We start from the raw sequence: 16,280 nt of genomic DNA, 5'->3' as shown, positions 1-16,280 counted from the left end.
ACGCCAAATTGGGCATTGCTTTACATTTGAATCAATATGAATGAAGTTCATAGTAAGACCATTTTTTTTTGGGGGGGGGGGGAACCCTTATCATGCACCTAAATTGCCGACTGGGCAAATATCTCCCCAGAGCTTTTCTTCTCGTCACTCACACACATCAGTGACCCCTGGAGGAGAAAAACCAAAGTCTCAGAAGGTCACTTAGCTCCTGCGTGACATGTCAACATTCAAATATTCTCAATTATTTTGATCATATTTATAATAATAATACTCAATGCGCTTCCCACTGGACTTCCGTCTATGATGTCTAAATGAGAAGCTTCCAAAAAATAAGCTTATTGCTTTTGTAGGATATTTTGAAGATCTACTGTGTGGGATCTCGGATCTCAGTAGAAAGCAGCAAAGGAGCAACACTTTACTACGGAATTGAATGAAAACATAATCACCTCAAAGAAAAGAGGACTTATTATATTCCTAACTACATTTGCATGCTGCCACATTCAGGTTCCTCGATATGGACTAATTATCATGGATAGTTAGGATAGTGAACATTCCAGGAATTCTGCAGCCTATTAGATTAGTATCTCTTCCTGATGACGTTTCTGCGGAATATGAAAGCCAAAAATAGGATACAAGAAGGAAATAAGGAGCTTTTAGTGTATAATAGAAACAGATCTTATAGAGCAGCTGGAGTTATTCAAAGGTTTCAAACGGCAACAAAGTCATATATAGGATAGTGATATAGGAGCAGAATCATGGGGGGGTCAGGGTGAGTGGGCTATGTGGGGGTGAAACGGAGAAAAATGGCTGTCAGAATGAAATCACAAGGCGGCCATCTGTAAGGCCAGATAGCGCTTTGGCCAGCTGTAAAGATGGAGCGATACAGCCGCCGCTACCAACCATTTTTCCTGCCTTGGAGAATGGTGGGTGCATACCGCGTATACGGAATATGGGAATATACAGGACTATGCAGAAAATATAACCCGCACAACTGAAGTGGAAAAAAGCTGCAGATACACGTCTTCTGTCAATCAAGACCTGGTGTGATTACAACCAGACAAGATTTGTCTTCCAGAAGAAAACTGAAGAAAACGTTTGCATGTTCTCCCCATGCAAGCGTGGGTTTTCTCCGGGTACTCCGGTTTCCTCCCACATTCCAAAAAAAAACACGCTAGGTTAATTGGCGACTCCAAATTGTGAGTGTGAATGGTTGTTTGTCTACATGTGCCCTGTGATTGGCTGGCCACCAGTCCAGGGTGTACCCCGCCTTTCGCCTGAAGACAGCTGGGATAGGCTCCAGCAGCCCCCACGATCCTCGTGAGGATAAGCGGTAGCAAATGAATGAATGAATGAGGTCTCCTCCAATTTTGTGTGGAAGTGGTAACTTTTTGGCTTCTTATTTTGTCTTTCCCCAACCTCGGCCATCTCTGTGTGGAGTTTGCATGTTCTTCCCGTGCATGTGTGGGTTTTCTCCGGGTACTCCGGTTTCCTCCCACATTCCAAAAAAAACATGCTAGGTTAATTAGCGACTCCAAATTGTCCATAGGTATGAATGTGAGTGTGAATGGTTGTTTGTCTATATGTGCCCTGTGATTGGCTGGCCACCAGTCCAGGGTGTACCCCGCCTTTCGCCTGAAGACAGCTGGGATAGGCTCCAGCAGCCCCCACGATCCTCGTGAGGATAAGCGGTAGCAAATTAATGAATGAGGTCTCCTCCAATTTTGTGTGGAAGTGGTAACTTTTTGGCTTCTTATTTTGTCTTTCCCCACCCTCGGCCATCTCTGTGTGGAGTTTGCATGTTCTCCCCGTGCATGTGTGGGTTTTCTCCGGGTACTCCGGTTTCCTCCCACATTCCAAAAAAACATGCTAGGTTAATTAGCGACTCCAAATTGTCCATAGGTATGAATGGGAGTATGAATGGTTGTTTGTCTATATGTGCCCTGTGATTGGCTGACCCCGGCTCTCGCCCAAAGACAGCTGGGATAGGCTCCAGCACCCCCGCGACCCTCGTGAGGAAAAAGCGGTAGAATGAATGTTTGTGTTTACCTATCGTCCCGCCTCCCAGCAGGCAGGAAGAGAGTTCACAGCCGCTTCTGTGGGGGGAGGCAGCGCCTCTAGCATACACACACAGGGAGCCTTGTGAGGAGCAATGCAAGGTAACTTAGGAGGGACAAAAAAAAATATGTTTTTCAATAATAAGCAAGGTGAGCCCGATATGGATCTTCTCACAAGCTCCCCACCTGAGTCAAAAGCTGTAGGCGTCGGTAGCTAACATCCCCGCTCTGGTTTATGGCTGCTGGTTCCAGAACATCGTCACCTTCTTTCACGACAACCTGCTGATGACAAGCGTCTATCTCCTTCCTGGAGGAACCCCTTGCAGTGTTGACCCACATTCAAACACAGACGTGACAACGCCATGTTTGTTTGATGTCCGCTAGCTCAGCTGTCATCACCTCTACATGCACCACTTTCCAACTCCCATGTTGCCCCCCCTCCCTATAAGAGGCGTGCTATATGGATGGCATGAGAAATTAATTAACCCACAGGCATTAAGCTGTGTAAACAAACCAGTCAAGCACCAAACACTTATGATGTGTGTGTTAATGAAGGGGAGTCTCCCTGGTGACCGTAATCAGAGTCCTCGGGGGGGGGGGGGGGGGGGGGGGGGGGGTTCAGCTGACTTTCAAGGGTCCAGTAGTGAAGACGCTGCAGTTTTTAATAGAGTAGCCGCAATGCAGGATTCATAGACGACCACCCTCTCAGCTCACAGCAAGACCTGCTCGGAGAAGAAAACACGAAACAACGTACACAATTCCATTTTTAATTTAAAAGGTTGCATTTGCTCTCCTTTATGAGTTTATTTTCTATACTGATCGGGTGCTTTGTTAGTCCGGACTAACAAAGTGAAAGGCTGGATTAATCACAGATGATCCCACATCAGGTACAAGAACGTCAGCCATGTTAACCACTCTACTATCAAACCATTTCAGGAATGTTGCAATCATGACATAAAAACTCACCAGTTCCTCCTCAGAACTTGCTTGTAGAAGAAAAAAGTGTTGTTCTGATCAACCAGGCGACGGCATGGCTTGCTGGCCCCTATGAGGCGTACCTGAAGTCTGATTGGCTAGGAAAAAAAACAGCCATATTGCCAATAATGTGTATGTGACACAGGCCAGCACTACTGATTCTGAAGGCCCCAAGCAGGTTAACATGACGACCCAATGAGATTGGATGAAAAAGTCCAACACTACACAATGAAAATAATTGACTTTTGGTATAAATTAGTGCTTATCAATTATTTTCCGTGATTCCATGACATTACATTTCAGCGTGAATCGGAATATTGGAATGTTTTACTCACATTTTGTTTAAAATTGTGACTTTTCCTTAACATGTCAGTGACAAATCCTATGACAACATTCAGGCCCAAGTGGAAATCTAAGCTGTACTCTGTGGTTCTGATCCACATGAGGCTTGTAGGCAACTCCGTAATTTCACACAAATGTTTGATGTCTTGGTAGCGAGGAGCATCAAAAGGAGAAAAGGGTCAAAAAGGCAGAAGACGTTTGTACAAGTTTAAGTGAGCTAAGCACCTTCTCTGCTCAACCTGGCCTAGCAGCACTTTCTGCTGAGCGTCAGCAAAACAGCAAAAAAGCAAAAGTGTCCAGCACAGCAGATGATACATAAACAGCTTTTTTGGGTTCTCTGTTTTTGGGGCGTTACATCAACATTAGTGCTGAATGTGGTGAGAAATCTTTTATGTTCCACTAAATCTGCAACGCCAGGAATGCTACCGACAGACCAGGAAGTGCTGCCAAATAGTGTTCCGAGTGTAAAATTGTCACCCTTTGCATCACGCTCCCGACACTGCAGTGATATAGAAGCGTTTATTCTGTGTACAGCTGCGAGGAGTCGATGGCCGAACAATACCACCCTTTGTTAGAAAAATACATTTTCCGCACCGTGATTAGTTAATCTATACTCACCCGTATGCTGTCAAAGCGGCAAAAACATCTCATGTGAATTGGAACAAGATGAAAAAAGTCATGTGCAAAGATGACATCTAATTCTCCTTTCATACAGGATGGTGTGCAAATCAACTGAAATAGATAATAAATAGTGTAGCTTGTCTTCCAGGAAATAGTCTTTTAGAGTTCATTATAGTCTCTCGTATTTTGGCTCGCAGTTTATATCGCTTTAATTTAAAAAAAAAAAAAAAGCATCATGAGCATCCTGGGGGGAGGCGGCGGAGCTCTTGAGTGAATTAGTAAGTAAGACACATGGTCTGTGTCCGTGTTGAACACAATGTAAACATCATCCACGGGTCTTACTTGATTACGCGATTGGCTTCTTTGCAAGGGAGGACGTGAAATTCAAGTGGCTCTCAAGTCGCATAAAAAGACTCGTTTTCACCTGCTTCGACACCCCAATTATTTTAGTCCATCTTCCCTTTTGGTCCCTCCGAGGTCAGGCGAGCAGGCACCACGCAACATATGCTCATTGGACCGCCACAGTCATGTGACAAGTGAAGTCCAGTGAAGTCAGGACGCTCCCTTAGAGTCCTGCAGGGGGCGAGAAATATTACTGTATTAATTTTTGATTTTTAGAGATGGTACAACTATTGTATTTCTTTGAAACAGTTCACGTTTGTTTACAAGGGAACTCAGGAAGACATTTTAACAGGCCATTCAAGTCAGGAGAAAAAAGGAGCGCTTGGTTTGCTCACCTGCACAGTACAGGCAATCTCGCCTCATTGGAGCGTTTTTTTTAATCGTATCGGATTTATCAGTATGACTTCATTACTTCCTGTATGATACACTGCTGTATAATGGTACCCATTATGTCATTGTATGGTCATATCACTCGTACTTCGGTACGTGACTAAAATAAAATAAAAAAATAAATAAATAAAAATCTTAAATGACATTAGGAAAGCAGGAAGTGAACAAATGTAACAGTTACTGGTTGTAAAAGTACCAGATGGAGGGGTAGGATTTAATAAGCTTTGCTTCTTCCTACTCCTTTTGGACATGTGGAACTGGGAACTGATTATGTGATGCACTCAATTGTAATCTGATGCATGTTCAAATGAAATAAAACCATTACCATTGTTTTGATTGCTAAATGACAACATCCGTAAAACCACTTCCACAATACATGCATGAGTCTGCTTTTTCTTGCGTGTCATCTTACATGGCATAGGTAGGACGGTGGGATTCAGAGGTGAGCTGCCCCACCTGGAGACACGTACATAGTGTGAACACTCTTTGAAATCAGCCCATTGGAGCCCAGGGTTTGAACACCAATCTCGACTGGTTCAGACAAATCCACATGTTCCAGGACACACTGTAAAACAAGAACAGGACAAATGCTACAGTTGATGGAAATATTCCGCAGAACCGTCAGGCATGGAAAAATGTTTGGATATAAAAGGACAACTATAAAGAACGCCGTGGTTATCCATTCCTACCTTGGTGCACGCCGAGCTCATGACAGACTTGTAGAGCTCCCCATCCACCAACACCTAAAATGCAACGGCAGTGATGACACATGAACTCCGAGATAAGCCCAAAGTCAGCATAACGTCAATATTAAATGGAGAAAAAAGGCAAAATTTAACAAGTAAAAAAAAAAAAAAAAAAGCAAAAATGTTTTTTTCTTGAGCTATATCCAACTTCTTAGCATATCTACATTCCAAAAATATCAACGGGCCCTTCCATACTTTCATGTTTCACTGTTTTATTAGTTGTCCCTCATTTATCACTGTTAATCGGTCCCCAAGTACATTTCTGCAAAGAAGGTTTCCTCCTTTACAAATGGAATATTGTCATAGCTATGGCATTGAAAACATGTTTACCATCTGCTAAATGCGTTTCTTAACATTATTAGATATGAAATAAGCATTTATTGATTTTTGAAATAGAGCGAGGGAGCGATGTTGGAGGGACGACTGTACATCCCAATTGGCGTACATAGTACCATGTAGCAAAAATGGAAAAAAAAGTGTCTTATCATGAGCTATAGCCAACTTTTTAGCATATCTACATTCCAAAAATATCAACAGGCCCTTCCATACTTTCATGTTTCACTGTTTTATTAGTTGCCCCTCGTTTATCACTGTTAATCGGTCCCCGAGTACATTCCTGCAAAAGTTTACAAATGGAATATTGTCATAGCTATGGCATTGAAAACCTGTTTAGCATCTGCTAAATGCGTTTCTTAACATTATTAGATATGAAATAAGCATTTATTGATTTTTGAAATAGAGCGAGGGAGCGATGTTGGAGGGACGACTGTACATCCCAATTGGCGTACATAGTACCATGTAGCAAAAATGGAAAAAAAAAGTGTCTTATCATGAGCTATAGCCAACTTTTTAGCATATCTACATTCCAAAAATATCAACAGGCCCTTCCATATTTTCATGTTTCACTGTTTTATTAGTTGCCCCTCGTTTATCACTGTTAATCGGTCCCCGAGTACATTCCTGCAAAAGTTTACAAATGGAATATTGTCATAGCTATGGCATTGAAAACCTGTTTAGCATCTGCTAAATGTGTTTCTTAACATTATTAGATATGAAATAAGCATTTATTGATTTTTGAAATAGAGCGAGGGAGCGATGTTGGAGGGACGACTGTACATCCCAATTGGCGTACATAGTACCATGTAGCAAAAATGGAGAAAAAAAAGTGTCTTATCATGAGCTATAGCCAACTTTTTAGCATATCTACATTCCAAAAATATCAACAGGCCCTTCCATACTTTCATGTTTCACTGTTTTATTAGTTGCCCCTCGTTTATCACTGTTAATCGGTCCCCGAGTACATTCCTGCAAAAGTTTACAAATGGAATATTGTCATAGCTATGGCATTGAAAACCTGTTTAGCATCTGCTAAATGTGTTTCTTAACATTATTAGATATGAAATAAGCATTTATTGATTTTTGAAATAGAGCGAGGGAGCGATGTTGGAGGGACGACTGTACATCCCAATTGGCGTACGTACCCTGTATCCATACACAAACGTGCCGTGACTGCAGCCCAACTCGTCCAGAGGCGGCCTCTCCCAGCCAATCAGGAGGCTGCTCTGACCCACTTGTTTGATGACCTCCAGGGAGCCCACCTCAGCTGGAGCTTCTGCAGAAGATCACAGCACATCACATCATCAGTTTCTCTGACTTCAGAACAGTTAATGTCCAGAATTATAAACACGGCTGGAACGACTGAAACAAAGTCATGCTTGTCTTTCTGCAAATGAGGTTACCTGCTTTGGGTCTTGAAGGTCTCATCTTCTCCGGGGCGCTGTGGGACCTTGTTGGTGTGTGGGCGGAGTGTTGCCAGAAGTGGGTGTGGAATGTAGTGATTTGGAGGCCGTCACGTGCAGAAGCAGCACGGTCAGGCTTGGATGGCGTGCTGACATCATCATCTTTGCGGGCAGTCTCCTTCAGTGGGGCAGTTGTGTCCGAGGCAGTGAAGTCGTTGGAGTTAGTCGCTTTAAAGACCGTTGTACTTAACGAAGATGCACGGTCAGCATCGGCCACATCAGCAGCCCTGTTGGGGTTTCGGGGTGCTGCTCCATTCCTGCCGCTGCTCGTGGTGGATTTGGCTTTGCTCGATGCAGCGTTGCTAATGAACAAGCTAGCAGAGAGCGGAGGAGTAGAGGTCGTGGACGGCGCGGCTCCTTGAAAGCGATGGTTAGACACCAAATGAGGTGTGAAGGTCCTGTTGGCGGATCTGGCGGCGACCGCGTTGAAGAGAGCGGTTGGCTGACTTGTAGCAACGGGTGTGGTTGTGAGTGCTGGGGGGGGCTTGGCCAGGTTTGAAGCCGTGCAGAACGGTAGAGGGCCACTAGGTGGAGCGGTGATACTGACGTCACCTCTTCCTCTGCTTCTGGAAGCCTTGGAAAGAAGACAGACGGAGCGTCAAACATCCACTGACATTACGACGTGAAGAACGTGATGGTGTTCATCTTACCTGAGATAAACTCAACATCGTCTGCTGCAATTGATCTTGGAGGTTGAGGATTTTCTCCGGACTGCTCATCCTCCTCCTCACACAGCTGACTGAGCGGGTGGGTGCAGGACTTCGACGAGACCCGCTCGGGTCGGGCATGTCCACTGAAGGAGGGGATGACTCCGGTCTTTCATCCAGAGGAGACATTTTTTCTGGCTCATCATCACAGAGGGGCTTCTGTTTCGTAAAAGTCAAAGAAAAGACATGCTGACGTGCTGGAGCCTATCCCAGCTGCCTTCGGGCGCCAATCAATCACAGGGCACACATAGACAAACAACCATTCACACTCACATTCATACCTATGGAAAATTTGGAGTCGCTAATTAACCTAGCATGTTTTTTTTTTGAATGTGGGAGGAAACCGGTGTACCCGGAGAAAACCCACGCATGCACGAGGAGAACATGCAAACTCCACACAACAGAGATGGCCGAGGGTGGAATTGAACCCTGGTCTCCGAACTGTGAGGTGAAACATCCTAATTTTTGATGTCACTACTTGGGAAGAAACAGCAGTTCTATCCAATTAGCCATACTCTCTGTGGTCGATAGAAGCTAATCATTTTAACGGTCTCGAGTTAAAAAGCATTGGCATTAATAGCTGTGGCTGTAGGCAACCTCATGATTATTATTATTATTATTATGATTATTAACTCCACAATATGGCAGTAGTTTTGTTTGTGTTACTGTTATTTACAATTAACTTACTCATCAGCAAGTTAGCTTCATGGACAGTGATAAGTGAATTTCCAGGAAGTTTCTTTAAAAACAAAATACAAAACCCATTACAGGAGCCTTCCTGACATGAAGTAGCACCCCTATAGTCACTTTTACGTTCCTGTTTTGTGCTACTAATAGATTTTTTGACTACTAATAGGCTGTACTCAAACACAAAATGATAATTTATTAATATATGTTTGAAAAACCATGATAATATTGAAACCGCGAAATTTGAACTGCAATCTGGAATCACTATGGCTAACATATTTTGCACTATTAGATCCATTAGAAAATAGATTGCACTATTTTATATCCGTGTGTGTATTTTTTTTTTTTTAATACACGAGGCATCTTGAAGTAAATGAATGTAGAGGTTCAATGCTATGCTCATGCTAAAAGGCGGTGTTTATAAAGCAACTGTGCTTGGAGAACTCTAATTTAGAAATAAATGTGTGTGTATTTTCTTAATAAAATCTTAAAGAAACAAGGAATGGACACAAAAAGGATTGATTTTGGACTCACCCGTGGCGAGTCAAGACTGAAAAGGTCTTTCAGTTGGGGGTCAGGTGACGATGGCAGCGTGTTGTCCTGGTGCAGGGTTGGCACAGGTGAGATGGCATTTTTTCTTAGAACAGCGGGTGCAAGCATGGCATCACCTCTACGGTCGGGCAGATTTGTTACCGACTCCTCTAAAAGAAGCCGGTGTATCGTTTCCTCTTCAGTCTGTTGGTTTGCAGCTTCTGCAGAGCAAGCGTACTTTTGAAAATTGGACATAAATCCCGCTGTGAGTCCACGGTCCAGGTTCTTTGTAAAACCCGTTTGCGTGAACGCGGCGGCGTACTGAAGCAGCGCGGCGTCGCCGAGCAGTTGATCGACCTGCTGTGTCAGCGTGGCGTCCACGGGGCCGTGCCCACGCAGGGCTCTCATCATCTGCGCCAATAAGCCGTTTCTCTCTTGACACTTCAGCACCAGGGATGACAGCTTGGCCTGTGATTGGATCACACACCCGTCAGTCAAATGGGGTCGATGGAAGCCGTGGTACTTTGCTCACCTTTAACGGAACTACATCCGGATCTGTCGGGGTCTTCGTTTTCAAGAGTGCATCGTACTACCAATAATAACAAATGGCGTATGAGGCCAAAGATGAGCGTTTAGAATCACTCACAGGTGACCCACCTTGGCTCGGATGTCGGCGTAACGTCTTCGCAGGGACGTAAGAGTGCTCAGGTCGTCTTTGCTGTCACGCCCTTTTTTCAGAGTGATATACTCGGCGTTCAGCTCCTCCAGAGCCACCGTCTTTGGGGTTAGATATGCGTCACATAGAACACACAGACTTCAGTCTTTTTACAGACAATAAATATTAGTAATATTTGATAAAATACAAACTACACCCACAATAACAAACATTAAAACAAACATTATCATTAATGCGTCCAGCTATCATCTCATTAGAAGACCAATAGCATGTACGGTACTTCCTACATTACTACCTTGGCTTTCAGCTGAGCTGTGAGGATGTGGTATTGGTCCTCAATGTCCGCCTTCAGCGACAATGTGGCGGCCTTCTCCCTGGCGAGGACTTCCACTTTGCTCTGCAGCGATGTCACCTGCAAGAAACGAGTCATTTTTGCATTCAGAATAACTTGACCAGCTTGTAATGCCTCCACAGGCACCAAGTTCAAGAGTATTTGATGTAGAAATGCATTTTCCTCGTTTATTTTCTTCAAATTTCGGTACAAGGTACATTATTAAAAAAAAAAACAAAAAAAAAAACATTAAACTGTACTATGGAAAGCAGGAAGTGAACAAATGTTTTGGACAGGTGGAACTGGGAACTGATTATGTGATGCATTCAATTGTAATCTGATGCATGTTCAAATGAGTTTTTAGGGGTAAATTATATTATAATTACAACAGCCCCCAGACCACACTTTGGACACCCTCGGACTAAATGAAGAATGCAGAAACTGAGCCCGCTGGGGACATGTTTCCAAGCGCAAATGTTCCTCCTCCTCACAATAACGGAATTTCCTTCACATTAGTCAATTAATTCAAAATTCCGATCCTGCATCCCTTCGGTTCCACCATTTCTGGTTATCCGCTGCAATTTTGTGATCGTACAAAACATGAATAAGTACCTGCTATATGCCAGCCTCAGACTTTCACACAGGCCAGTTAAAAAGGGATGTCCCGCGGGCCGTGGACACCCCCCGCTGAGGTAGGACAGTAGAGTCACCTGTGCGGTGAGGCGGCCATTCTCCATGACGACTGCTTCCGATTGCGGGATCGAATCCGTCAGTCTCTTCACCTCATCAACTGCTTGAGCAGCTCTCCTCTCCGCGTCCCGCCTCCAAGCTTCTGACTGACTCAGCCGCCCGTGGAGATCTGTGGTCTGCACACACAAACACCAGTTTCTTCTGGGGGGGTCATTTGTAGCCCGCGGCATATTCTAAAAATAACATTTTAGAAAGAAAACGCACAAAAAAGAACCTGAAAGATGGACAAATCAGCAGTCATTTAGAATACATTCAAATTTTGATTATATATTATATATATATAATTATATTATTTTATATATTATTATTATATATTATATAATATTATTATACTATAAAATTAGGACTTTATTCAACTTTATATTATATAATAATATAATATTATATAATTATATAATATATAAAATAATATAATTATATATATAATATTATTATACTAATTTTATAGTTTTTTATAGTATAACATTAAATATTTTAAAATATTAAGTATAATATATATTATTAATATATAATAATACATATAATATATAAAATAATATAATATATAATATTATACTAATTTTATAATATTTTATAGTATAATATTAAATATTTATTATTAATATATAATATTAAATATAAAAAATGTATATAGTCAAACATTTAAATATATAAAAAAATTAAATACATTACACATTTTAAATATTAAAAACCTATGAACCAACTTCTTAGCATAGCATATTATTATACTAATTTTATAGTATTTTATAGTATAATATTAAATATTTTAAAATATTAAATATAATATATATTATTAATATATAATATTAAATATAAAAAATAAATATATTAAAACATTTAAATATCTAAAAAAATTAAATATATTACACATTTTAAATATTAAAAACCTATGAACCAACTTCTTAGCATAGCATATTATTATACTAATTTTATAGTATTTTATAGTATAATATTAAATATTTTAAAATATTAAATATAATATATATTATTAATATATAATATTAAATATAAAAAATAAATATATTAAAACATTTAAATATCTAAAAAAATTCAATATATTACACATTTTAAATATTAAATACCTATGAACCAACTTAGCATAGCTAATTAGAAAGTGAAAGTGGCCATTGCATCCTTTCACTTTCACTTTGTGGCCCCCGCTGGCCAAACCGCTGCCCAACAAGGTCGGCAATGTGACTTTACAAGAGTGCATGATGGGAAAAGCAGTTGTATCACCTGACCTCTACGTGTCTTGTCTGTAATTCCTCCTGTGACTTCTTCACTTCTGCTGTCAAGACTTCAATCTCCCTCAGCAGGTCCCTCTGCTCCTGTTCTCCATGAGAACATTCAGTGAGAACATTCAGTGAGACAAGCGGTGCTTCGTCACGTCTAAGATTGAATGAAACGTGTTCCATACCTGCGTATTCCTTCCATCCGAGCATCTTGTCTCTCCCGTCACGCCATCATTAGATTGACTGCCTTGATTATTCCTTTCCACTCGGAGAACCTGACGTGATGGCATCATCTGGGCTTCCTCCAGTTTTAAACATCTGACTGAATGCTCACTTTGGTCTTTTTCTTCTGTCAAAGTGCTAATGGACTTGAGCAGCCCGTCACGCTCCTGTTGCGTCTGCTCCTTCAGTCGCCGGAGGAAGTCGGACAGTTTGTCCGTCTCCGCTGTCAAAGTCAGAACGGCCTGACTGAGCTGCTCCTCCTCTCTCTGCAGATGCTCTACTGACCGAGCAACGTGATCGGCCTCCTCCCTGCCGCTCGACAGCCATTCCAACAGCTTCTCCTTTTCTCCTTCAAGCGCAGGGAAACACTCGGTGAGCTGGGCTTTCTCCGCTTTGAGCTCACTCACCGACTTGCGTAGATGAGCTTCCTCGTCTTTCACGCCAACGACCGCCCTGAGGAGATGCTCCTTCTCCTGCTTTAGATCCTTCAGACATCCAGAGAGCTTGTCTTTCTCCTCTTTGAGCGCCCAGACTGTCCGAGTTAAGTGTTGTTTCTCTTCGGTTTGGGCCTGGACCGACAGAGAGACTTCTTTTTCTTCTTTTTTGAGGGAAACCACAGACGACGTCAGCTCTTCTCGCTCCGCTTTCAGGCTTTTCAGGTTGCTATGTTGGCCACCAGGGGTTACAAATGTGGAGATATCAACTTGCTGGGGTAGTTCCTCTGTTGCCACACTCTGCACTAAACAATCAACAAGGTGTTTCTTCTCTGGACACCACCCTGATAGTGCAGCTGTAGGTCCAGGCTCTATGTTCTTTAGTTCACTCCGCTCCAACCTCTCAGCTTCTAGTTTTTGCTGCAGCTCCATGATGGTATTGAGATCATCTTCGGTCTTCCGGGTGAGTTCAGTGATCAGGCAGCCTTGCTCTTCCTTCTCCAGCACTAGCTTGACTCCGTCTTCCTCCAGACGCAAGATCTGCTCCCTCAGCTGAGACCGCTCGCTTTGACTTTCTTCCTCATTCAGCTCAATATGAGTCAGGAGCTCTCGGATCCGGACAGCCAAGGCTCGGTTCTCCAGATTCAGGGCCTGGAGAAGATCACTATGGGTGACGGGGTCTTGGACATCAGATCCATCAGGTGTTGATGTTGGGCTCAACTTAATAGACAAAGATAGACTGGAGTTAGGCTTACAGGTCTTACGGGTTCCATGTGATTCAAAGAGGACTCTTTAATAGTGTCGTTCACACAGGAGCTGCTGTCGGCCACTCTCTACTCTGCTAAGCTACTGCTAGCATTCAGCTCATGTATTTCTTAAATGTCACAATTTAACCAAATTCCTTGTTTGTGCAACAATCCTGGGCCAATAAAGCAGATTCTGATGTCTCACACGTCAGCCATGAATAGAATGTGCTAACAAAACATATTCAGATGTTTAGAAGGTTGCAATACACTCCAAAAACACCATTGTGGGACGTCTGAGACTTAAAAAAAAAAAAAGTATGATATTCAAGATGATGAATGTGCCACTGCAGTACCTCGGGCATCTGCTTCTCCTCAGCTTGACTCCTGAGTAGCAATTTCAGCCCATCATTCTCCTCAGCCATCACCTGAAGCTGCTCCTTTGAGTGCTGCAGGGCGGCCTCCAGACGGTCATATTGGTCTCTGAGACCCTCGAGATCCTCACCCAACCCCAAGCTCCTGTACGCCTCCCTCAGGGCGTCAGATTCCTCGCTGGGGGTTTCTTCCACGTTGAAGCACCTTGTGGACCCCCACTCATCTAGCGACTGGACACTGAGGCGAGGAAAAGAGTCCATTTTAGGTGAAGGCTGAGATCCACATTCGGGAGCATGAATGGGAACTGATGGTAGACTTTTTGGGCTCCCTGCTGCCACCTGGTGCTGGATAACTGGAACTGCGTCTTGGTCATCCAGCACCTTAGAGTGCAAAAAGAAGACAATAATTACAGAAGAAAAATGTCATTTCATATTTTTATGTTTACACTCTTGAATGAAAAGGAAATCCCGCCAAGAAGGTTTCACCTTTCCAGAGCTTCCCTGGGAATGATGATCAGCCAAGATGGCGGTTAAGCGACAGGGAGTTTGTTTGGTTGAACTCCGAAGGTCCCGTTGGAGCTCTTCCACCTCCTTCATTAGGATTCTTTCAGACAACTTCAGCTGTCGGATCTCCACCTTCATCTCCTCCACCTCGCAGCACAGCAACTGGCTGTTCTCCTGAGCTTCCTGAAGCTGCTCCATCAGCCTCCTCCGCTCCGTCACGCCATTTTCTTCTCTCTCCAGCAGCACCCTCAGATCCTCCTGCAGGTTCAGGATGAAACCTTGGAGCCTCGCTTTTTCTTGTTCCGGCTTATCCTCGTGTGTTCCATCTCTCTCGGCTCCTACGTTTGGGTGCCTACGACCTCCATTTCCCTCCTCTTCTCCTTCTCCCTCTTCTCTAGCGCCAGGAAGCCGCTCATGCTCCTGAACGTGTCTTTCAGTCTCGGCTGTAATTCTCATCGCCGTCAACGTCCCGGCATCGGTGGCCGCGCTTACAGTGACGTCCAGGAGCTGCTTTTCCAAAGCGTAGATGCGCTTCTGCAGGCTCTCCTCTCTGTCCCTCGCCTGGCTGAGCTTGTGTTGGAGTTGAGCTTTGAAGTGGTCAAAGTAGCGGGACTGACGACACGTCTCGTCCTCTTTGGCCTTCAGCTGCCGCTGACAGCGCTGCAGTCTCTCTCGCCACACACGGTCCACGTCGTCACGAGTCTGCGGAGTACAAAACGTTGTTGCTAGTCACTTTTCTAGAAGAGAAAATAATGTGGTTTTTACGCTAACTCACCATGGCGCTGACCTCCTCCCTCAGCGTGCAGCGTTCCTGATCTGGCTGGGGTGTCGGTTAGGAGACAAGGTGATGTCATTAAACTCCTCCCTGCTCTGCCGTCTTAGTCTCTGATCCTACCACCACAACACACGGGAAAAGTCAAGTGTTAGCATTCGGGGGAAAAAAATAATACATATTCCTCATTCATTCCAGGGGAGGCAACATTCAAATACAAAGACAAGATGACAAGTGTGTGTGTGTGTGTGTGTGTGTGTGTGTTACTAGACCCCCCCCCACCTCACCTGTTACTCTGTCTGACCGGCTGCTTGAACTCGGATTCCCCTCGAAAGGCCCTCACCTCTCACAATACGCACAAAGAAATGCGCAGGTACTTGTTGCCTCCAACTGTAACCATGGTAACAGGACTGTTTTGACTTCTCCCCATCGCTGTCGGGGCGGTGTGGTCATCCACTGGTACGTTATTCCCTGGAAGAGAGAATCGGGAAAGAGGGATTAGAAGTGCTGCAACACATCATCCGGAGAAAAATGCAGATATAGTGGTGTTCCACAGGGTATTGATTACAGTCATCTATTATTGATATTGGCAACAGCTTGGTGGCAAGTCGTGGCTATCTCTCAGGTTACCCAGCTTTCCTGTTTTGTGCCGTTTGTCACAATTCCTAGCATCTAATACAAAAACTGATCTTATTGTATCCCAGCAAAGGTTAGTAACCTCGTACGTTGCGCGGCCGCGGCAGGTCCTTCCTCCTCCTCCAAGCAGATCCGAGCTCATCAGAGCGGCTTTGTAAACTTGTGTTGCCCTGCTTGTTTCCTTAGAAACGCCACAGAAGTCCAACTTGGCCGCAATCCCTCCCGTTCCGACCCTCCCCTCACAGAAATCCAAATCTGCGGCACCATTGTTTTTGTTCTGGGTCCAAAGATCAGTACAGCAGTCATTTATAAATAAACCGTGCATCTCATTTACGTATTGTATATATATATA

The 16,280-nt window shown here is 43.6% G+C and overlaps 1 protein-coding gene across 1 annotated transcript; it reads right to left on the bottom strand.

Annotated features, from left to right (window-relative positions):
• Nucleotides 1-2,802: 2,802 nt before the first annotated feature.
• Nucleotides 2,803-16,166, bottom strand: LOC131110580 (uncharacterized). The gene is made up of 18 exons (XM_058063811.2): nucleotides 16,011-16,166; nucleotides 15,580-15,763; nucleotides 15,296-15,411; nucleotides 14,503-15,222; nucleotides 13,999-14,397; nucleotides 12,429-13,619; nucleotides 12,253-12,339; nucleotides 10,972-11,127; nucleotides 10,226-10,342; nucleotides 9,912-10,031; nucleotides 9,787-9,843; nucleotides 9,258-9,722; nucleotides 7,980-8,195; nucleotides 7,270-7,903; nucleotides 7,012-7,142; nucleotides 5,474-5,527; nucleotides 5,197-5,349; nucleotides 2,803-4,565 (listed from the first exon to the last, which is right to left on the bottom strand). The coding sequence occupies exons 3-17, from the start codon at nucleotides 15,296-15,298 to the stop codon at nucleotides 5,221-5,223; spliced, it is 4,479 nt and encodes a 1,492-aa protein (XP_057919794.2). The 5' UTR covers nucleotides 15,299-15,411; nucleotides 15,580-15,763; nucleotides 16,011-16,166; the 3' UTR covers nucleotides 2,803-4,565; nucleotides 5,197-5,220.
• Between the last annotated feature and the right edge of the window lie 114 nt (nucleotides 16,167-16,280).

Source organism: Doryrhamphus excisus, linkage group LG22, assembly GCF_037039965.1.
Source record: "Doryrhamphus excisus strain RoL-2023G ecotype Guam linkage group LG22, RoL_Dexc_Guam_v1.1, whole genome shotgun sequence".
NCBI lineage: Eukaryota > Metazoa > Chordata > Actinopteri > Syngnathiformes > Syngnathidae > Doryrhamphus > Doryrhamphus excisus.
This window is presented reverse-complemented; position numbering and strand designations above follow the sequence as displayed.